General features: G+C 47.9%; 1 protein-coding gene across 1 annotated transcript in view; it reads right to left on the bottom strand.

Moving 5' to 3' along the window:
- The window catches only part of unc5a (unc-5 netrin receptor A), a 124977-nt gene that overhangs the window by 61052 nt on the left and 39118 nt on the right, over positions 1 to 24807 (bottom strand). Inside the window, 1 exon segment of the mRNA XM_035533329.1 lies at positions 2165 to 2386. Within this exon segment, the coding sequence (XP_035389222.1) occupies positions 2165 to 2386 (222 nt within the window).

Raw genomic sequence — 24807 nt, 5'->3', positions numbered from 1 at the left:
GAGATTCAAACGTGCGAGAACTCCCAAACTTTCCTTTCTCTAAAGCCTTAAAGTTTGGAGAGCTGGGCTTCCGGGCCTGTTGCCAGGGGGACGCCTTGCCATGGGCAGGCGCTGACAACAAGCTGGGAAGGATCAATGCGCATGTATCTTGTGGACACTTGTTCAGCCTCTGACTGTGGCCCAAATGTTAGCCGCGCGGGACCCTGAGAAACCTGGCGGTGTTATGCGGCCCTGCTGCATCTCGCAGAAAATCTACAATGGATGCATTATTAATAATAACCTGTACATTAATAATACATACTCGTGTATTATTAATGCCAAGAAATGTATTAAACCATAATTATATTGCAATATATATGCCCAGTTTGCCAGTGAAGGGCTGCCCTGCCGGTGGGCACGGTCGTCAGAAGCTGGCAGCTGCGTCGCATGCCTAATACAATGCCCTCGTAAACTTGGTGGGCTTTATGGTGCAGAGCATGTTTGGAAGCGCATGGGCGTGGGGCTACCAGCAGGCATCACCTTTTCTCGCTGTGAGAGCAGCAAGCACGAGCCAAGGCTGTGATTGGGTGAAGCCGGAGGAGAGGAGGATGCAAGGGCTCCACCTCCGCGACGTTGGCGCGGCGACCCAGCCCCCGACCGGAGAGATCCGGGAGCCGCCGCCCGGTCCTGCGCTGGACCGGACTGGAGGACTGTGGGTTTTGTACCACTTGTGCGTGTCGTGCATACTGGGTGGCAAACGTGACTGCAAATGCGCAGCGCGTGAATTCTGATGAGAGCGAGGGAGATAAGAGAGAGAGAGAGAGGAGGAGAGAGAGAGCGAGCAAGAGAGAGAGAGAGAGAGAGGGGGAGAGAGAGCGAGCAAGAGAGAGAGAGAGAGAGAGAGAGAGAGAGAGAGCGAGCAAGAGAGAGAGAGCGAGAGAGAGAGAGAGTGAGAGCGAGCGAGCGAGCGAGAGCAAGAGAGAGAGAGCGGAGAGGGGGAGAGAGAGAGCGAGCAAGAGAGAGAGAGAGAGAGAGAGAGAGGAGAGGGGGAGAGAGAGAGCGAGCAAGAGAGAGAGAGAGCGAGAGAGAGCGAGCGAGCGAGAGAGCGAGAGCAAGAGAGAGAGCGAGAGAGAGCGAGCCAGCGAGCGAGAGAGAGAGCGAGAGCAAGAGAGAGAGCGATAGAGAGAGAGAGAGAGAGAGAGACAGAGAGAGAGAGAGAGAGGGCGTGAGAGTCAACAATCATCCTGAAGGAAAGGAGACATTATCACAATGCCTTAACAAAAACATTCTTTTCCTTTTTGCAAGACGGGCGTGCTCTCTTTAAAAAGGCACGCTGATTTGTACACGCAGCGGTGGCAAAACACAGATGAGCAGGAGAACTTGTCAACAGATCATAATCAATCGCGGGCTCTGGCGGAGTGGCTGTCAGACGCGCCGTGCTTGCTGAGAGGGAGGCAGGGTTGAACAAATGAGCGCGAGTCTGCTGGCTCCGTGGTAACGTGCGGCTGATTGAACCTCGGGGGGACAGGAGCTCGTGGCTCTCAGATGGAAAAGGCGGCCAAGGCCCACTCAGACGGAGACGCCGCATTCCTCAGGACGCCCGAACGCCTAAGCAGCGCGATCTTTTAGAGGCGCAGTAACGGGGCTGCAGCCGCTTTGTTTGGGGAGGTAAAGACAACAGTGGCTTCGTACGCGCGGTATAAACGGGAGCCGTTTCTGCTTAGAGTGGTGGGGTGGGGGGGGGGGGTTGGGGGGCTGTCAAAACGAAAACTATAACGCCACATTCCAAAAGGCAAAAGTGCACTGTGACGCACAAGGGTCACAGTCGATGCGTAAAGCGGCTTGCAGGAGCGTGTCAGCTTCCGGGATCTTTTCTCCGGTGGCGGGGAGCACCTGAGAAATTGTCTGGTGCACCTGCCTCCTCTCTGGTCTGTGTGCTCCTCACAGGGCACAGTGCTGAGGCTTCCCACTCCCTGCTCTCTGCCTCGTGACATTTTCATTGGCTAGTTAAGGTGCCAGTCACCAGCACTGATATTAGAGGTCCGGCCTCCTTGATAAGACACCGGCTATTCATCCTATCTAGTTCCCCACCCAAGTCTGCTTTTCTAGTAACGGGTCGTTTGGACTGTTCCCACGAAACGAACTGTGCGAACGAAACCCTTGGGGCTCGGCGCGGCCCACGTACCCGTGGAGGGGTCGACGGTGCGCTCGATCAGGTGGTCGTCCTGGTGCACCCACTCGCCGTTGCACTTGAAGTAGATCTGCGTGGCGGGCGTCGAGCGGCACGTGAGGGTGACCGGCTTATTCTTCACAATGTAGACGTCGTCGGGCTCCACCAGGAAGTGCGGCAGCAGGTCGGAGAAGGCAGCCGGGAGCGGGTGCGTCACCGTGGCAGCATGCTCCCCACCTGCCACCCAGAGAGGGAGAGAGCATTTCAGTGCGACATGCAGATATGGAGGGCAGGTCCTCAAAATAAACAAACAAACAAACAAATAAATACTTTTTTTTTTTTTTTTTTTTTTTTTTAATGGTACCCGTCATGCCAGGAGTAACGAGGAAGGATAATGAGATCATCTAATTTGATGTTCTGGAACCCCGCGGATGAGCAGATTGCGTTTGACACGAGCACCCGCGTGCAAAGAGTGATACTGCACGACTGCGCTTGATGAGAAAGGACAGACTGCTAACCGCACAAGACAGCGAAGCCGGCGAATTACCGCAGGTCTGAGACAGGTGTGTCCGTGGATGTTATACAGCAGAGGGAAAAAAGAAAAAGACAATATCAGCTACGTTGTGGCGCACACCAGAGGGGTTATTTCCTAATGCGTCCAACATGCAGAAGCCTTTTGGCATTTATACACACACGTGCGTGTGTGTGTGTGTGTGTGTGTGTGTGTGTGTATGCATCTCACAGACGCACACACGTACACATGCATGCACGCAGGCACACAGAGGGAAAGCTAGTGAGAGAGAGAGAGAGAGAGAGAGAGAGAGAGAGAGAGAGAGCGCGTTCCGCTTTGTTAACAGGCAGAGTAAAAGGCTGGGGAGCGGCACGGCCTTGTCAGGCTTTGCCAGGGCCAGTTTTAAGCCCATCTCTGCTTTCTTCTCGTTGTTAATCACAGGCTTTTAAGATCAGGGCTGATGGACCGCAGGTCATAAATCCCCTTCACTCAATGGCTGTTGCTTGGTCAGTGCATCGCTCGCCCCCCAAAACCCCCCATCGCCGCAGCGGAGCTGAGTGGATGCGCAGACCCGCCGCTGATGGACGGCCGGCGTCATGAGCGGCCGCCTTCACGAGAGGAATCACAATGCTCGTTACTTGATCCGCTCTCGATGGCGTAACGGCGGCTCGATAGCGCCGTGATATAAAGCGCCGTGGGCCTCGGAAGGCAAGCTGCAGGGTGCGAGGGGGGGGGTTGTTTTCATCCACCTCTTACACACGGTTCACATAGAAAGTGGGGAAACCATCGTGTCAGAGACGCACAATGAAAAACGATCATTAGGCAGCACTTGGGTCCTCCGATGTGCAGGAGAGCGATTCTCCTGTACGCAGCAGAGACAAATGATGCCCCATCAGGAATTCTGCTGCGGCATTTGTTAGGCACCTCATGTTTTTTCTGGTGCTTGTAATTAAGAATGAATTGTTAATTCGTCCTTTTCCACCCACGTCTGCAGAGCACTCGGGTGTGCCGTGTGTTTCTTCTCTCTAATCGGCAGTGTGTTTACCATGCAGCCCTCAAGTTCATCCGACTTTTATGAGGCATGAGCTTTCATTGGGGGGTGGGGGGCCCTGTCTCGTTTCGTTCGAGTTGGTTGGCGCTAGCGCAGGCCAGCCTTTGCGTTCTGCCCACGCAGCGCCCACGCAGCATCAGTACTGTGAGAGGGGGCCAAGCTGCAGAACCACGCCCCCTGTGGAGCGGTAGCTCTTAGGAACGGGCAGGGAGCGTGCAGTGTCCCTTAGTGAAAATCCGACGCAAAACAGCGGGCCCCTTCCCTGACTCTCCCTTTACCACCTCAGGGGTGGGTGTGGTTACGGTGCTCTAGTTGGGCGTGCGGCATTGGCTTGAGCCTACTGTCAGTCATGGCGCTGCCCACCAGCATGGCACCTGCGCCAGGGCTGCGTCTCCGCTTCCGCTCCCCGTTGCCCCTGGTGACGCGCATTCATCAGATGGGAAAGCGGCGAGGATGAGCACCGCGGCCACTGAGGCCCCGCTAATGCATCGTGTACGTGTTCAACTGTTAATGAAAGCTAAATGTTCTGTGTCCAATGAAGGGCATACATCACTTACTGCTCACTCTCTCGCCTGCCCAACACCGCCCCCACCCCCGTTATATGAGATTCCATGCGACAAAAGAAAAGCAATTCAGCACTGCCAGCTGTTTCCAGCGTTCCGAGGAAAAGCCCCGCGTTTGCGCAAACATTAACCTCGCCCTCCCACACTGGCAACAAGACGAGCCTTTCCATTACGGGAAGGTTAAGAGTGGTACAACCGAGACGTCCACCACGCCTCCAAATGGCTTTCATTAACCTAAAGGCCTGCTCGCGCTGCGGCCTGCCTAATGAGGCTTAATTTGGTGCCATGATGATTGCCATTACCTCTCCAGGGTGACCTTTCCTGCTACCACGAAATTCAACAAGTCAGCGCTGTAACCCGGCGGGCCAAGCTTTCTGCAAGCGAAGGTTACATGGTGCAATGCTAACCAGAGCTCAAGAACTCAAAAATAAATAAATAAATAAATAAAAAGAATTTAAAAAACAATTAAATAGCATTAAGCATTAAGCATCTTAACGGCATTCCTTGGATCTGGCCATAGCGGGTTAGCAGGTTTGAACCAGGCAAAACAAAAACAAACACAAGAACACTGCACTGTGCTATTCTATAATGCATCGCTAAACAAACATCTACGTGCAGAGCGCTGTAATGGTGGCTGGATCTGGAGCCTGCATCGGTGGAGAATAATCTGCCGTGTTATAGTGAAAACAAACAGCTTATTTGGGGGAGGAAAGGAAGTGAGTGAAGGACTTCCTGCACGCGGAATTGTTTACGTTTTGCGTTTGTACACGGCAGACAGACGGCTCTGTGAACTCCGTGTTCACGCCATGACTGTTGAGTCCCACCTCCAAAGCGGGTTCTAAAACAAACAGGGAAAAAGCTTTCAGACTGTCAAAATGTTTAAAGGAGTGGAGGTGTTTTTTTTTTCCCCCATTACGACAAAGACTTTCATATCACAGGTGACAAAAAAAAAAGTGCTATTGCAGAGGCTTCCTGCCACTGTGCCCCTCCCTCGACATCAGAGGTGTTCCGTATTCAGACGCAGGCGTGCGGGAGACGGTCATGGTGTGAATGGAAGCCTGTGACGTGTGGGGCGTGTCCTCATATGGACGCTCTCTGAGAACAACCACCCCCCGTTCAATTATTTATGCATGAGACAAAAAGGGCATATATTATCCATGCTGGGTTTCAAATGAACGCTGTTCTGTATGGCTGATGGATGGCTAGAACAGGCTCACACTGTTATAATGTATGCTGTATAATCATCTCACCAGCACACACACACACACAAACCTGCGAATCCACATTTTAACTGAGTGCTCATGGATCAATGCTGAAATCAAATAAACACTATCTTATAAGCTACACCTTCGCATCTGGAATTTGATATTACACACAACTTGTCGTGAGCAGAACACTTTCCCAATAAAAATCTCTTCAGCACAATTTCTCATCTTCGCACATTTAATTTTGGCAACAACAAAAGTCTTTAGCAGATAAAGGATTTTGTGTCGAAATCCAGTCATGTCAGCTTAAGGTTTTCCCCAAGTGACTGAAGCTGAAGTCAATAATGAACAGAGTCGACTCATTTTCATCCTTACACATGTCAAAACGCCCCCCCACCCCACCCCAAAATCCTTGAGGGATATTGAAATCAATGGCGGGAGAAAGGGAACAGACGTGGAAATTAGAGTGTCGCAGCATGCTGAAAACATCTCTCAGTGCCAGTTGAGGCGCAAGGTGCTAACGTGGTTTTGTAGCTGAGCTCCTAGAGTGGGCCGCAGGCCTTAGGAGGTTGCTACTGTGGAGCTCCCACACCACAGCCAAAATGGGGTGGCCATCAGTGGGACCCCTCCCTCTTTCACAGGCAAGATGGGGCCAAGGCGCACGCACGGGTGTTGGATTAAGCGCTTATTTGGCCATTTCTGAGGGCCACTATTGTAATCTGTAATGCAGGCAGGCGGTGGTGACCTGGGCAAACAGCTCTTAATCCAGAAAGCAAACAAGTCTTAATCCAGAAAGCAAACTAGGCAAGATGCAAAACCAGGACTAGAAACCCAACCACACAAAAATGAGAAGACCTAAGAAATAGGGAGTTCAAGAGAAAGGGCACAATTACCTAAGATAACAGTGAGTAACACTTCATACAACAATAACGGCACAAAGGGCACTAAAACACAGACACAGTGATGTAACAGATAATCTGGGGGAGGGACCAGGATGGAAGTGGAGTGAAAAAAAGGTCTATTCCGGAGCGGAGGACTTGCGACATGCACCGACAGAACCTAGTCTTGACGCGCTGTCGAGAATAGACAAGTATCTGAGTGAACATTTCGATTTAGTCCCTGGTGCTGTTGACAGCTGCGGGTTTATGCATAGGGAACGAGTCCCTAGTGGAGCGAACAGGCCCTGGGCGAGGCGAATGGACCCTCGCGGCGCTGGCGTTGAATGCGAACAAATGTTGCTAAACGGCAGGGTACTTGTGCAACGGGCTCGCAGGCTGCCAGAACGCCAGGGGTCCTCACGCAGCCCACGGCCCCGCCCCTGCACCCCGAGCCGGGGGGGGGGGGGGAGGTGTTGGCTCCCACATCTCCAGGGCGGTAGCCGTCTGTCCGCACGGAGGTGTCGCGGGCGGACAAAAGGACGAAAAGGTCACGCGTGGCTCGGTGCAAACGAGCCCCTATCCGCTCCGCGTAACCTTTTCGAAGCAATTAAAGCCCCTTATCAGCGCCTCGTCCCTGAAGCGAGACATCACCAGACGATCGGTGGACATAATTTGCATCACGGTGATGGATGACGGCTATAACGTTTGTTTTATGACACCATCAGCTCTTTACAATGTCTTCTGGAATTAATTTCATTAAAATTACTGCCCCGGAATATTAAACTATTTCATGTGCCAGTGGCCTGGCAACATCACCACGACGACTATAATGATTTTTTTGTGTGTGTGTGTGACATAGTGCCAGTTCTTTTCTGTTGGACTTTTGCAGGATGAAGCAGACCCCTCCCCTACCTGGAGTTGGACAAGGGTTTTGGGATTTGCGTATGTAAATTCACTCACCGATACATAATAGGCTGCGAAGGTGTAGGGGGCGGAGAAAAGCTGTCTGACGCGCGCCAAAGCTCCGAACACTTTTGATTCGTGTTGCCCACCAGACTACAAACGCACTGCGCAGACACTTCTCTGGGCTCCAGGGGAGAGCTTTTCTGTGCTCTCCTCTCCCAGACTCCCTCTCTCCCTCTCTCTCTCTCTCTCCCTCTCTCCCACCTGTATGTCCGTGACCTCAGAGACACATTCTCTACTGATGTCTCCAGTTCCAACAGCTTCATCCCCAGCAAAGTGCCCTTGGCAAGCAGCGCTCTCACCAGTCACATACAGCCACCTTCCTTTTATTTACTTGTGTTTTTGTTTGTAATAAAAACAATTCCTTGCCATAGCTTTTTACTATGAATTTCATTAACTTTTATGTTCATATTTATTTAGCATGTCTGCTTGTTTATAATATTTACACTGTAACATCCCATGTTTAATGGTAATTATGTATTAAACCTAACATAGCTTTGTGGAACAATAGCTGAACATCAAAAGAAAATGAGAAAAAAAAATTGTTTAAATCAAGGAAGCAGACAAAGCCACATCAAAACAAGCGCATCCCTTAAACCCCACCCCTACCAACACCACCACCCAAAACTCTCAAAGAACTTCAATGCACAAAGTAGTCCTGGGTCACGCCTTTCGCATCTTAAGATTCTAGAGGTTTCCGGCTGGATGCTTCCAGTGATTAACAACATACAATTAAACGAGTGCTGCCTCTGAATGAGCACTGCTGCCTCTGAACGAGCGCTGCTTCTGAAGGAATGCTGCCCCTGAACAGCAGAGGCATGCCAAGCTATCGCCAGTTGACTGCACCTAACAAAGGTATGGAAGCACAGTCTGAAGCTCAGTTAATTACACTCCTGCAGGGGTTTTCTGGGAGGCATCAGGCATAGCATGAACATGGAATTAGGAGGAGGGGAAAAAAAAAACTGAAAATCAATGAACTTCCAGCCACCGACACAGTGGGGTGGTTGGGAATGGAAAGCGTACACAAGGGAACATGTTAAATATGGATTCTGCTGAACTGTTCAGCGCTATTGTGAGAGTCCATCTGAGTGTTTCTTAAATCCTCACACTGCACCTCCACCATCACTCACTCACTCTCACACACACACCTCTGCAACTATTGCACCATCTTACCCCACAGAACCGAATCAGACTACATTTAATTTTGGTGCCATCTCTGCTGTGTGTATCTGAACTGTTCCTAAAGGTGAACCTTTTCCTTTCCTCGCTGCATTCTTCAGAAGTGAACAGTCATCTGCAAAGAACAAAGAAGACATCGCTGCATCTAAGTTGGTTAATTCCAAAATGGCAGCAAAATCTCCTCTCGAACAGCTCACCTACTTAACGGCTTAATCTATTACCAGCCTCCCTGAAGCTAGAGAGAGAGAGCAGAGATAAGAGAGAGACAGAGAGAGTGAGAGAGAGAGAGAGCGAGAGACAGAGACAGAGAGAGTGAGAGACAGAGAGCGAGATAGCGAGAGACAGAGAGAGAGAGAGAGAGAGAGAGAGAGAGATAGTGAGAGAGAGACAGAGAGCGAGCGCTGCGATTCAGAAAGGGCACCATTAAAAGATGGCAACAGGGAGGAACCTGGGCTTGAATTTCAATGTCTGTTTATTTGTTCCACCCACTGGCACCAAAACGAGCGCTCCGTGTTGAGGTGTGAAGTCCTAATGATGGTCCCTGTGCTACTTAACAGATGTCTGCAAATTTCAGATTTGATTTGCCATTTGTCCCCCCACCTCCCCGCACACACACACACACACACACACACACACACACACACCAATCCCACTCCCGACCCAGTCCTTTGATCGTCTGGCTCGCCTGTCTAGCAACTGAAAGAGCAGGAGATGGCAGAGGTGTGGAGCACAGCCTCCCTCCGCAAACCCGAGTGAGACTGCACTGCTTTGGTTCTGTAACCTTTGTAGACAGTGTAATGTTATGAGGGTGTCACAAGCCATTTCTGTTTTGTATTTACTCAGACACCCTCAGAGAGAGAGAGAGAGAGAGAGAGAGAGAGAGAGAGAGAGAGATATGGGGAAATAATACATAATAAAAAGGAGAAGAAAAGAAAGATTGTACAAAAGAAGCACTTTAAAGGAACTGACATTATAGAGGAGCTAAAAAAAAATTAAAACCACTAGAACACTGGAATGGAAGTCTGAGCTAATCTACTCCCCCTGCACACTGCACCGAAAACCAATACATTTTATCTAGTTCCTTGTCCAGATATGTCTGATCAATAGGCAGGCTCTCTCGAATTCTCCTCCAGAGGAACAAAAGCCTTCTTCTCTTGCTTATAGCACAGAAATGTTACACCCCCCCGCAAATGACGGGTTCAGGACAAATCAGTTTATCCTGTGTGACGAACGCTGGCGCTTAAACGTGACATTTCCACTCGCATGAACTAAGCACAACAAAGTGTAAAAGCACCGCGGATTCGTGCCATTGCTGCATTCCCAAACACTCTCCGTCCTTCTGCTCCCTTCACCCTGTCATGTGAGCATACGAGCACTGGAGGCTAATTGCCTCACATCGCCATATCGATATCACCGATAATCAAAGCAGACGCGATGACGCCTTTATCTGGCTCGGGCGCGGCGGCGTTAATCCCGCCAGCTGTGCGCACGGGCGCCATGCGCGCTAACAAGCTCGCGCGTCGTGGACCTCAAGGGCACCGGGGAAGTTTCTGCAACGCAGACGCTAAATGAACTGAGCGGCCCGAGCGCTGCCCCTTCGCCTCCCGCCTGTGCTGCCGACTGGTTTACGCGGGGAAAAAAAACAAAACCATATATCGGTTTCTGAACAGTGAGGAGACAAGACTGCTGTTTCCACCGATTCGCTGCCACGGTGCGTCCGGTTCGGGGTTATTTTGCCGAGCACTTTCGACAGCAGACACCGGCGCGAAGCGGCTTTGGAGAAATCCGGATCTAGTCTCCGTAACGAGCTAGCCGAGGGCGACAGCGGCGAGATAACCCCCCCCCCCCCCGCGGAGGCGTGAGAAAGAAACCTTGAGAGGAACTACACTCAAAATGGGCGCCTATCTTCATCTGGGTGACACGAAGTCATGGAATTTAAACTCCAAAAGCAACAAAATCCAAGAGATGAAAGACGGGCCCAATGACCAATACTAAAGTCCCAGCTAAGAACCTGTGCATAAAACCAAACGAGATTCACAGCTCAGCATACCTGGGCTAACAGACATTAGTGCGATGGATCACTCAAATCTTCTCCTCTTGTATATTTACATATAAATTGTCATTAAGAGTTTATTATGAATTAAGAAAATGCAAATCACTTTAAATCACACTGTTATGTTCAGAACTTCAGTATTTAATATCACACCAGCCCAATGTTTTATATATATATATATATATATATATATATATAAACAGAGTTATAACTAGTGGGTTTAATCAACGGGCCACTAAAATGTTCTTCAAATCTGGCTACAACCTGAGTGAGGAACACCATTCACTTTGCCATTTTACTTCCTTTAAGGGTTACCATGGAAATAAAAACAGGCTCATCACTGCAGACCCGCACCATAATGTTTCTCAGATTTAAACGCTGTTGAAGTGGGATGTTCATGGCAAACCAAGCAGAAAGGAAGCCAATTGCTCCTCGTAGTTTAAATGCCTTTTTAGGTTCGTGAATGGTTTTGCAAATGGCCTAAGGTCTGTAATGCAGGACACGTGGAGGGTCTCTGAGAAAGAAAATAGGGTGAGTCATGTCACCCTGCACTTTACCTAAACAGCACATAAAAAGACACACACAAACGCAAACGTGCACACACACACACACACGCAGTGTCGACATAAACAACTGTCCCACACAGCAGGAGTCTAACATCCCTCTCAGCCAGGACACGTGCGGCAGATGAAAAATAGTCTATAACTCCTGGACACCGGTGGATGGGAGTTTAAACTGAAAATGAGTCGATTACAGTGTACACCAAGCTTAGCCCTGTGCACAGAATTTAATGGCAATCTTACATGTCTCTGGAATGGATGTGAAATGCGGGGAGGGTGGGGAGGAGAGCCCTGTGAAAAGGGGGAAAGTTAAGAAACAATTTAGATTAACATTTTAATCCCTCATCTAATTACCGGGCTCCCCCAGAGCTAGAAGCGGGGGTTTTGCAGCACATGCGAAAAAGCAATGGAAGACATTTCAACTTTGTCGCTGGATCTGCAAAATGTCACAGAAATGACAATCCTCCTATATCACAGACACAGTCCCCACAGCACAGCAAGTGGGCAAAAGGACTGACAATCTCTGATAAGATATGTGTATATTTCACTGCAATTTTGACTACCTATATATAGAAGTACGCAAAATTGTACTGTAGTACACAAGGTTTCCAGAGAAACAGGACATTTTGAACCCAGGTCCTTTATCAGGTGTGCAAGCAAAGTGCTTCTGAAATTCTAGGCAGTAAAACAAGTTTATTGATGTTTGAGTCATAACATTCACTCCATGGGGTTCCAAACTTCCATGATTTTTCCTAACTTCAGTGCTGCCATAGCAACAACTGGCAATGCAAACAGATATGTTAATGCAATGGCCATTAGCATTAAAATGCCTTGCCACTGGAATCATTAATTCTGATGTTCTGAAAGTGTTCAACAATACGATCAGCAAGCCTTCTTATTGTTTCTCCGATGTAAAACTGATTACATCACTTGCAAGAGATAATATTGATGTCCATAAATTTACAAGTAGCACATCTAGGGTGGTTGCAGGTGGTTGCATTACCAGTTATTATTCGATTGGCTATTTATCTCACTCTTGACTTGTGTGCAGGTGTGCACAAATGGGTGTGTGTGTGTGTGTGTGTGTGTGCGTGTATGTATGTATAACATATATGGTGTGTGTATTAACACTGTATTAACACTGCATTTGCAGTGAGAATGAAGACGTCCAGCAGAAAAGCATGGAAGTGTGAGAATATCTTCAAAACTGTGGGTTTCCTGAGGAGGTCATCGATGACACCTTTGCTCATGCTTTACCTGTTCAGAGAGTGGATGAACTAGCCTATACATAATCTGCTGTTAAGACGACAAGAATTCTTTTGGTACTGACTTATCATCCTATAAATGAAACAGTGGCTTATATTATATTTCATTTCATCACTTCAGCATTCACCAAATTCCTTTTCAAGGATCTTCCACTACTCTCCTGCAGATGAGACAAAAAATATGGTCAGGATAAACAATCATTCAGATAATAACTCTTGTACTGCAGCCTGCAACCACTCTAGACCTGCTACATGTAAATGTATAAACACAACCACTAAAATAACTGGCACAAAAGGACCAGTTGTCATCCCCCATTCCTCCTCATGCATCACTGTGGGAGTTGTGTGCTGTATTACCTGTAAAAGATCTCATCAGCTTTATATTGGAGAAACCAGGAGAGGACTTGCTGATCGGTTTGTTGGACACCTTCAGACCATCAGAATTAAGGATTTGTCATTTCCTGTGGCAAGACATGTTAATACTAAAAGACACTGCATTAATGCTATAGCTGTTTGCATTGCCAGTTGTTGCTATGGCAGCAATGAAGTTGGGGAACTCGAAGAAAAAACCCCCTGAAAAAAAGATCTACACTCTGAACTCAGAACCTCATGGAATCATTATTATGATCTACTATCTAAACATCTACCTTTTCTATTATAAACTGGTTCCTTGTCCTAAAACGTCAGAAGCACTATGCTTGCAGATGATGAAGGACCTCTGTCTGAAACGTCCTATTTCTCTGGAAACCTTGTTTACTTCAAGACAGTTCTGAATATCTCTACATCTTTTACATCTTTATACTGCAGTACAGCGCAATTACCCGGGGCTGTCTGGAATGAGTGATTTCTTCCCGTAACCGGAACAAAACGAAAAACCCAAGAAATTTATGTCTCGAGAACCGTCAACGGGAGATGTCACGAAACGGAAAGGGAAGGCAACCTGCCTCGACATGTCAACTCAGTTTACCTGAAATCCCCGAGGGTGGGGGCCTGAGCTTTGCTTTAGAGACCCACTTCTGCGGTTTAATTACCGTGACAAAGAAGCAAGGCGAGAACATCAGAGAAGCCTTTAAAACAAGAGCATGCGCTATAAAAGGTAACGGGTGAGAGACAGCGGAACACCCGCTTGAGCCCAATTATTGCCACACTACGCTAATGCAAAACAAGAGAACACGCTCTTACTGCCTTTCTCCGTGCTTGTCTAACCATATCCAAAAGATAACTAAACTAGGGAGAGTGGCAGAGATACAGAGACTAATGCTGCGGGAAGTGTTAACAGGTTTTCAGGTGTAATCCATCAAGCACGGCGGAAACTTTTCCCTGACATACTAGACATGTTTGGCATAAACTTGCACGGCAATTTCCTTTGCAGCATTTTTGTACACGACACTGAAATAACGCTTTTCAGTGATGCCGAATTTCCTCCGCACTCCTAGCTTGTACTACATGCAGTAGTTAATCGAACTAGATACGTAGCCTATAGCCTATTAAAAATAACCCCGACTTTTCTTCTAAAAAATGTACAATAAAAAATTTTATATATATATATATAGAGAGAGAGAGAGAGAGAGAGAGAGAGAGAGAGAGAGAGAGAGAGAGAGAGAGAGAGAGAGAGAGAGAGAGAGAGAGAGAGAGAGAGAGAGAGAGAGCCGCTAAAGTTGGCAAACAAGGGCGTGAAAGGCTCGCGGAGCCGTGACTGCGCGCGCTAAGAAGAAGACTGTCTAGAGATGAAAGACAGAGTACGAAATCAATCTCAGTTCTCTTCGGAGCTAAACGGACTACCAGGGACTTGCATGCTTGTGGCGGGGACCATGCGCAACCAAGGAACGTCTAACTCTACCTACCACCTTTCGTCCCGATGAGGCCGTTTCGTTTGCCCGCGAGCGCTTCCTAACCGTCGGCACTAACGAGCCTCCTGACTCGGCCGTGCAGGCATGCAAATTAGCAGGACCGCGCGTGCTTTATTACTTGAAACCACTTTCTAAGGTTCTCCGTCCAAATGGAGGAGATCAAAGACGACCAGGCGGGTGACAAGCTTACGTGTAGGAGCAGCTCTGCATTAGATGTCCGCGATGCATTCTAATGTTGGACTGGTATCAGAAATTGAAGAGAAATCCAAAATACAGACACATTCAAATGGGCCCTCACCAGCTACTTTATTAGAAACATCTCATTTACCTATAATAACTGGCCATAATATTCACACTCCCACTGTCCTTTCTATATATGTATGTACAAGAGAGTGAGAGGAGGAAGACAAGTGTTATAAAATGACAATTCACTTAATAATAGCAAGGCGAGATATATATGTATAATATGTATAATTGTAAGAGAGAGAGAGAGAGTGCCCCTTACAATTATTATGCATGTGAACTGTCATTTGATGTACATTCTTGCATAGACGGATTAAGGGCTCTGTCACTGCACTGCAAAAGTATAAACGTGTCTATCAAAAACGCTGTTGCTGTGTCCACAGTAGAGAGAAAATTCCCCATGGCAACAGAACTGTGGAGCAACCACGATGTCCTGGGTGTGATTCTGACTGGTTTGATGTCGATATTTTGCATATTTTACATCTGACTCGTGCCTTAGCAACTTGGGACGGTGGTAGCCGCACCCGGTCCGGGACGAGCATCGGCGCTCGTTCTTATCTTGGCGATCCCATTCGGTTTTATGGTGAGGGGAGGGGGGAAGTAATAGCTCAGCTTAAATTTCGAATTTTTCGACCATAAATGCAACACCACCTTGGTTGCCACTCAACACCACCTTGGTTGCCACATTATCAGACGTCTGATGGGAGACGCCCACATGAAACACGTATACAGCACCAGAATCACTATGTGCAGAGTTGTATTTTTTTTTCTTTTAATTTTATTTTCCGCCCTTATTTCACTGCCTTTTTTGGTCGCCATGGTGAAATAGGTGCTCAAACCAGGTGGAAAAAAAACCCCTCTTCACAGTGCAATTTGGCTTTCAAATGTGCCTTTTAGAGTACATTTGAAATAATACTGTTAAAGCAAAGCTACTTCAACCAGGTGAAATGACACAGGGCCACCTTAAAAAAATTAAATTCATTACATACTTGAACCCGAGTGCTGTCAGCGTAAAGCTCCAGCAACTCCATGAGACAAAGGAACGTTCGAGATCAGCTAGCCGTTCCACCCGACCCTCAGAACCAGTCCTGACTTCCATGGTCTTCCACTGGGAGCTAATGGAAAGATTTGAAAAGCTGACTTTCCATCAGTCTCCTGGGAATGACGGAGGACAGGGGATGTGTACCACGTTGCCAAGAGGTGCCGAATCCCTGCTCAGATGCCTTCCCTGAGGCGGCTCAGTCACGCGTCTGTTGTTGATAAGGCAGGTGGCCAGCTTGTTCCGCTTCCCGCCAACGTTCCACGCAAGGGAAATTCCTTTGTCACGGCTGTGGCATTTATGGGCAACGTACATCACGCAAACAAAAGGATTCAGGGGAAAACCTAACTGAAAAGGGCGCATGGAAAATGGACCGTGGCCGAGGTGACTTTACAGTGTCCCGTGAGGTCAGGAAACAAACAACAACCACCACCACCACAATCACATTCACTTCTTTAACAGCACAGAAGAAAAAAAAACAAAACAAAACTGTTCAAGATTAAATATTTCAGAAACAGCCAAAATTTTAACCAATTTCATCGTTTCACTTCTCTTCAGTGACGTATTTGATGAGAAAACAGCTGCTGTGACAGATTCTGAAGAAAATGAACAACAATAATAACAACAAGCAGGTTAACAATCCAGACAATTCTACTTACACTTTCCAGCAACAACTGAATGGATGCAAGCGTAAGAATGTACGATTTGTCAGTACCAATACTGGTAAAATACTGATGAAATATTAGCCAATGAGCAGTCTTCATTTACCATCACAGAAAACAAGGCTCAACGGGACTGCCTTCAAATATTCACAGAGAAGAAACTTGTGAACACGAATGGAAGGGGACTCCACCGTGGCGTGAAATTAAGCATGATGAGAGTGATCGGTTGCGCACTGTACTCTTCAAAAGGGTGCAGGCACATCCCCCTGGTGAACTGTGAGGTGGAGGGATGGTAAAAACACTCTATCTACATCCGGCTGGCAGCCGAGTGCAGACACCAAGTTGCATGCAGAACACTCAGATTTCTGCAGAACAGCGGTTGCCGAGTGGAAAAGCTTTCTACCCAAACGTACCCATGGCTCTCACCTTAATTACGTGAGCAGGCTCGGACCCGGCACTGTTCTGCTCACACTCTATTCAGTAGAGAGGGGTTCTGATTGGAGGTACAGGCGATACGGGTGATTGGACGTACAGGCTGTTTTGTTTTCTGCGTCTGCAGTTGTTTCCTTATTATCCCCTGACTTGATTATGCAGCATTAAGGGCAATTTGACATAAACAGAAGGACGAGACAGTGAGAATGAGAAGCGAAGGCATGCAGACTGTGTGTGTGTGTGTGTGTGTGTGTGTGTGTGTGTGTGCGCGTGCGTGTGTTCTGGTCGAATTCGCCTTGTGGCTAATGATCCTCCAACAGACGTTAGGGTTGTTTTTTTCTTTTGAGTTTGTTTGTTTATGTGTGTGTGTGTGTGTGTGTGTGTGTGTGTGTTGGAGAGGTGAGCTGCCAGTATCAGTTCACCACAGGTCTTGGGTTGATAACAAGGGATCAGTTTAGTGGATGTTTAGTGTGTTTTAGCTGCACTACTGTAGCCTCTACAAACGCACTATCCTCCCCCCCCTCTCTCTTCCTGTCCTTCACCCTTCAGTCTAATTTATTTTCCCTTCCCTTCTTCTGTCTCTTTGACTCACTCTCCTTCTGAGATGAGTTTATCCCTCCTTCTCTGTCTTCCACTCTCCTTGAGTTTATCCCTTCTGCTCTCGCTCTTTCACTCACTCTCCTTCCAAGATGAGTTTATCCCTTCTTCTCTCTTTCTCTGTCTTTCACTCACTCTCCTTCTGAGTTTATCCCTTCTTCTCTCTCTGTCTTTCACTCACTCTCCTTCTGAGTTTATCTCTTCTCTCTCTCTCTGTCTTTCACTCACTCTCCTTCTGAGATGAGTTTATCCCTTTCTTGGTGCTGGCAGAGACATTTTTGGCGCTGAAATGCAATTGCTTTTTCTGCACAGCTGTCATATCAGTGATAGGTAATTTATAGTCACCGTGCATGCCAAGAAATGTATATCCTGTATAAGCCAAACCATTTGTACACCAACCAAATTTATTAAGAGAGAAAAAACACAACCCTCACCTTTTTGAGAAGCAAGTTGTGGTGAAATAAGCTGTTCTTCTGACTGCAGACTTAAGCTCTGTAAAGACAGCTGCTTTAAAAGACATATTAATTTTTTTTTTACTTTATGTTGGCCTCTAAAAATGTTCCACTCTATAAAAAGCTTTGGATAAAGAGACAATTTTCACCTTACCGTTCAAATTATGGAGGGGTAACATAGAATAAATTAACATATGGTTATGTTAGCTACGTTATGAAAGAAGAAAAAAAAAAAGTGTCGCACTTGCTTAAACTAGTCTGAGAAGAGAAATAGAAATTTCCACGCGTGATAAAGTGCAACCCTTGAGCTTCTCATGCTGTGCCTGGAGCGTTTGAGGCTGTCTGAGCACATTCTCTGGAGGTGCAGGTGAGTCCTGCCAGTCTGCAGCACTGCCTGCAACGCAGCAGGATGGCCAGTAGGGGGCCGCCACAGGATGTCTCAACTCTCGTCCTCTTCTCTCTCTCTGTCGGAATGTTACGCAGCACCAGGGCCGCCACTTGTTGTTAGCACAATTTGTTCCTGCACATGAAGGCACACTTAAAATAACACTCGCAAACGCTACCCACGGTATGTGAGGAGGGAGGAGGGGGGAAAAAAAACAACAAAAACAAAAAACAACCCCCCCCCCCAAAAAAATGGTAGTTTTCAAACCGGGAGCAACGGCACAGATGTCTGTTCATCGGTTTGGCTCTTCGCAGGGTGGGGACAATTTGGGCCTTTGAAAGCGGGAGACGGGAAAGCAAGTGAAGAGGGAGAAGAGAAAACCCAGCAAAAAAGAAAGAACTTTATGAAGGCCTTCACCATTGACGAGTTAGCGGGGCTCCGCGCACTCTGAAAGGCAAGGGGCCTGGTCGCAACCCAGGCACAGTTGTTACAGCAATAAAGGTCAAATTCACCAAAAACTGCCTGAATAGAAAGTTCAGACCTCCGAAATGAACAGAAAGGGCAGTGGGGGTTGCGAGAACAAGGCTCCACTTTATTTTCAGTGCCAGAAGCTCGATTGCAACACAAAACACCGGCAGTGGCTCGCCGGGGACACAATCGGCCCAACCAAAACATTAGATCAGTCTGTATAAATATTTGAAAAGCGCCAAGATGTGAAAGACCCCTCTAATCAAGAATTCTGAAGGTTGAGGAGCAGGAAACGACTCGAGTGAAGCTGCTATTGATGCTGGGGCAAGGCTCCCTCAAGCCTGAACAGAAGAGGGGAGGAAAGCACAGGTCATGGCGGAAAAGCAGGGGAAAGTGCTGAAAAGCAAAGCCCGGTGCCATTAATAATGAAGGGCTTCTGAAAATACTGAAAGCAGCAGATCGGACTGCTCTTTGTATGCAGAAAACAGAAAAGACCATAAAGGAATGAAAAACATGGCCGTATTGACCGCAATAGCAGTGCAAGATGCGGGTCAAAGGTTGCAGAGCTTCCGTCTGCACATAGTCTACTTGCAGCGCATCGCAGGCGGCTAATTTGCCCAGGGCTGGGGTCGTCAGGGAGTGGGGCAAGGCTATACCCCTGCCCCCTACCCCCAAAACCAGTAGGCAGGGGCTAGAGTGGGAGAATAGCGAATCGGAGGGGGAAAGTGGTGAGCGGAGGGAGCCGACGGAGTGGGCGGAGCACTCGGTGCACTGTGGCGCTCCCGGGAAAAACAGCTTGTCCGCGTCTTTGACTCCCCCCACCCCATCTCTCCTGACGAAAGCTCCCGCTTGACAAACACTCCAGTGGCGGTGCGGCGGAACGAGGCAGAGGCTAATCGGCTTTCGGATACTCCGCTGATAGCTTTATACCAGGAGCGGGGGCCAGCTCAAAAATCTTATCAGATGATTGTTGGAGTGAATCGAGCAGACGTGGCTTTGGTCTCTGTGAGGTTGGAAAATGACAGTGCATGTTCAAAGAGGGGTGGGGAAAAAAGCCATTACAAAAATCATACGAACAGAGCACTTTGTGAGCGCAAGAACAAAATAATTTGCTGAATCCCAGAACAGTTCGGATTTGTCTCTGGGGTTCGGATTTCTGGTTCGGGCCCGTCTGGTCACCTCACCCTTTTGGTGGGAGACAGGAACAGAGCTCCGCCAAGCTCCACCCTCCACTCAGTGATTTGCCCGGGGCACCTTCTGCTGGCTCCCTCATTACTCCCCATGAAAGAGAACTAGAGGTAAGCCTGTATGTTTCCATTTCAGACATAATTAAACTCGCATCTGTCTCCAACTGCCCCAAGTCATCTGCTTCAGTGAGATTCCTGAGCTGTACAGGTGGAGGTTTTTGGAGCGAGGTCTTCTCCTGCTCAGCACTTCTCTCTCCAAACTTCAGATCGGCAACCACCTGCAGGAGCCAGATTGGAGGACACTGGTAGAGATCAGAGGACACTGGGAGAGATCAGAGGACGCTGGGAGAGATCAGAGGATGCTGGGAGAGATCAGAGGATGCTGGGAGAGGACACTGGAAGAGATCAAAGGACACTAGGAGAGATCAGAGGACGCTGTGGGAGATCAGAGGACGCTGGGAGAGCTCAGAGGACGCTGGGAGAGATCAGAGGACGCTGGGAGAGATCAGAGGACACTGAGGGAGATCAGAGGATGCTGTTCTGTTCTGGTGGGCTGGACACACAACGTTTTTTATGGGTAATATGGATTCCACCATAGTTCTCATATGAGGTGCCAAAAATATATATAATAAAGCCACAGCCTTTTTTCAGTGGGAGTGCTGCAAGTGTGGACAAATCCAAGTATGTGTGTGTATGCATGTGTGTGTGTGTGTGTGTGTGTGTGTGTGTGTGTGTGTGTGTGTGTGTGTGTGTGTGTGTGTGTGTGTGTGAGAGAGTGAGAGAGAGAGAGAGAGAGAGAGAGAGACAGAAAGGGAAGTGACATCGCCATTGTTGCACTTACTTTTTCATGCTGATTTATCAAGAGTTGGAGGAGGGGGGCCTCCCAGCCGCATGCACAGGCTTGTGGGCATGCCCATCATTGACAACATGCAGGACATCTCTGAGAATAAGGGCTCTACTTTGCCTGAGAGTGTCTTTCACACCCCCCTCCCACAACCGCAGCTCCAGTGATGAGGGGAGATTGGTAGATTTGTTTTTCGCCGGGCCTGGAGCATTACACTGGGCATGTTGGATGGGGGGTTGGCTGAGCGTACCCGCTCCGCTGGCGTATGGCCCCGCTAATGCGCTGTGACCAGACCTAGCAGACGCCATCCAGTGCACATTAGCTCCACCTTCCAGGCCTCGCCCGCCTCCACCTGTCCCTTTCTGCCCCTCTGGCTTCTCTGCAAGCATCTACTGCAAGCCTGATCTGCTTGACTATCTACATTATTGTAAAAGTGCACGTTTTAATTGGGTTGCGAGGTCCAGCAGGAAAAGGTTGCAGTCATTATGTGGTAATTACGATCTTTATTAGATAGTGACTTCCAGGCAAACAACACGGTGAGATCTTAGTTGTGGGCAGGGCAGACTCTCAAAGAGGTAAATATTTAAAGGTAGAGCAGGATTTATTGCCGCTGGAGATGACATGATAAAAGCATGTTACACCAAGTTGCCAGTTGATTAGGTATCCCTCTTCTCTAGCTGCACCTACGGAGTACCAGTCTTTTTTCGCTCAGAAATTAACAGACTGATGGTAAATTGTCTTACTCTCTGCACAGCTGTGTCGTGTTTCTACTGGCCTTGTTTACTAATGACCTGTTGAAAATAAAGTCTGGATATTGTGTACGCACGTATACCTATAGAACAGATTAAGGTTTATTTGTGTTTGCATAGTGTTCTCAAGTGCATTGATTACATATAGAATTTTATATAATTGTATATTCGATGAAAAATGTACAGTTTTGTTAAACAGTGCTTTATTGACTGATAATGAGTGTCAGAATGGTCAAACATGACTGTCAATATTCTATTCAATATTGTCAATTTTAGCATGGAGCACGAACGGTTATTTCTTGATTTGTTCTTCTCTCTAAATAACACACACACACACACACACACACAACATACACACAGTCTTATTGCAGTCTTTTTGCCCATTTTCATATTTTAAAGAGAGTGATTAAACAAAGCATCAGCTTTTTGACAAACTGCCATTCTGAGCAAGCAAACCGCCGCAAAGCGCCACACCTCAGTCGCCTCTGATCGCTACGCCAACGAAAAGAACGGGTCCCACGTGAACGCCCAAGCTGCACGTGTGCGCGTGCTCGCTCAGAACCTGCCGCGCTGACAGCAGCCGCAGAGAGGGCGCAGGAACACAAAGCTCGACTTTCCCCGTATAGGTACATTTCACAACGCAGTCACATCCTTTACTGGCATAATTTTCGTTTCCCTCGGAAACACAAGCTCACGCAACATCATGCAAGAGCACCAAAGGTTCATGGCACGGATCACATGACGGCTTTTGGAGGGTTAAACCCAATTAAACAGCAGACTTTCAAAGTCTAAACTAATGTAAAACCTAAGCAAACCACACAAATAATCTTTTACGTCACATTAAATGACCTTATAACTTAATATTTTCATATCGTGGTCATCGCAAGGATTTGAAGTGGGATTGAGTTATTATATAACATTAATGGCATGTTTGTTGTTCAAATTAACATCACATTCCTGGATGCGGTTTCCTCAGATAAAAAAGAGGAAAAAAAGTGTGGAACCTTAGTATCGGCCGATTTTATTGGTGAAACAATACATCAGCCAGGCCCTGGACTTGGAAGCCAACACACACACAGCTCCGCTGACCTCACCTGCAAAATGCGCATTTATATGGGCATGGGAGGGATCAATGGAGCAGCACGTCGCTGTACACTCCAGCAACACCAAGGACATCGGTTCGATTCCCAGAAAACATATGTACAGTTGGAGAAATCCATCATGTCGTTTTGGATGAGAGGAGCTTCCAAATGAGGAAAATGTAAACATTTGGTATGCCCTGCATGGACGTGGGGGGTGGGCTGGGGTGGGGTGTCTGGTGTCTTGCCCTCACTGATGCCTGCTCCTGTATGCCCTCTACCCAGCAGGGCTATCAGCCGAGAGCCATGTGTAGGTGGGTATGCTTACATGAGCAAGTCCATAGGTGTTCAGACGTTAACAGACGTACGTTTCAGTCTAATCCAGAGCCACCTTTCCAGTAAGCATTCATCAGTCATCGCTCAGAACTCCACCCAGCGCTGCCACTCCACCCGTGAACTCCGCCCCGTCGCTGGCACCGCGAGCCACTTGGTGTGGTGGAGCGAACTGGATGCCAACGATAAACTTGCAGACAAGCCCTCAGATAATTCTGAGAAGCCAGCCAAATGTTTTTTTTTGTTGTTGTTGCTGTAATGCAAACAAATGGTTCTCGGTGAGTCCAGTCTCCTAACGAACATCACATCTTTACTTAATAACCCTCGTGAGGAGTAATATAGGATGGAGCTTCTGGCTATGGCTGTTTCATGGGAGCCAGATTAGAATGCCGTTACATGAGACAATTTATCTGGCAGATTATTTCCAACCAATGCCAAGTGGCATTCGAGCTTCTATACACAAAGTACTGAGCCAGGAATGGGATTATAATTGAGATGCAGAGGGAAACACACGCTCCCAGCAATCAATACAAAACTGGCGGGCTCTTTCTGACCACCTCGGTGTGTTGCTGTGTTGTACCCAAAGAAAGAGAAGGAGGGGGACACCGTCTGTTTACATCTGTATGGATTTAGGTAGAGCTGAGTAAATCAGGGATTTAAGAGGCGTGCGACAGAAAGCGCAACCTGTGTGGATTAAAAAAGGGGAGTTATTTCCCCTCCGAGCCTTCACGAGGATGAGCTCGGGGGAAATGTGATTATTTATATACCCAGAACAGCCTCTACGGCGTGCGTAGTTCGGGAGTGCATAAATAGCGACGTGGCCCGTGCCACGCTCCACGAGCTTTCTATGTCCCCCCACACGCTGGAACGCTATCCGCAGGGCACGGAGCGTGACTGTCCTGTGATGTGGACCTGCCGTCCCACTCGCGTGAAGAGAATAAGTGAACGCACGCACGGACGCAGGCGTAAAAACAGATATTGGAGCGGGATGTCCGAAACACAACGTGACATTTTGTATGGCGCTGCTGCGGCCAGTGAACTACATGGCTGCAGAACGGCTTTTTTTGTGTGTGGGGGGGGGTGCGATGACAAAAAAAAAAAAAATTGAGAAACCACAAATTTGTGCTGAAACAAATCTGTCACGCCACATTAATGGCTGCAGTGAGGGGGCCGCTCGGTCTGTCACCGTGACTAAGCCATTACTTCTGTGGGCCAAGCGCACGGAACCATTTTAGAAAGGGTGGTGACGAATCTATTTGGGTCCATTTGGAGGGATTTATTTGTCGAATCTTTCACAGAGTGCTTGATGCCTTTCAGCGCAAAAGCCCACCCGCCCACTGCCATGGTCTCATTCAGAACTGTTTCTACAAAGCAAAACAGTGGCACAAGCAAAAACATTAAAAAAAAAAACCCTCGTCTGCACAGGCAGGGCCGGCGCTTTCCCGAGCTTGAGGGAGCTATTGATTTTTCCACAGGACGTCATCGAGACAACTGTGGGGCAGATGAAAGGTGGGACGCATGAAAGATGGAGTGTGGAGGGCGTCGGAGTTGCCACCGCTGCGGTAACACCGAGCAGGAAGCCGGGGCTGTTCTAGAGCCTGTTGGGCCAAGCGCGTCTGCTAGGCTAGTGCTCCGTTAACCCAGTCCCCGCTGCTGATCCGACACCTCAACAGTCAGACCTGACTCAGTGACGCGCAATTAGTGTTACTTTGCTGACAGATTAGCAAACAATCAAATAAACAAACAACAATTATGTCTTCCTCATAATCATAGCCGCCTCAGATCATGATAAATCCCAATGCCCCCCCCCAACAAAATTGTGAAAATCTGCAAAATTCTACATCATCTACAATGTTAACTTCAATGTAAACACCTAAACAAAGCATTAATAGGAAGCTTAGCCAGTGTGGCTTGTTTGAACTCCTGGCAGCAGATTTTATTTATACGGGAAAAAAAAAAAAAACACTTGCACAACACTGCCGGCTCTCTAATTAGGCTATTCACATTTAGGAGGTTTAGGATAAAAAAGCCACTCGACTCTTCTCAGCCTCCTACAGCTGGCTAACTGCAAAGTGGCTTTTGTGGAGAGCCACTAAATGATCTGCTCATG

The sequence above is a fragment of the Electrophorus electricus genome, chromosome 1, assembly GCF_013358815.1.
Source record: "Electrophorus electricus isolate fEleEle1 chromosome 1, fEleEle1.pri, whole genome shotgun sequence".
Classification (NCBI taxonomy): Eukaryota; Metazoa; Chordata; class Actinopteri; order Gymnotiformes; family Gymnotidae; genus Electrophorus; species Electrophorus electricus.
Note: the sequence above shows the minus strand (reverse complement) of the source record. Positions and strands in the feature narration are given on the sequence as shown.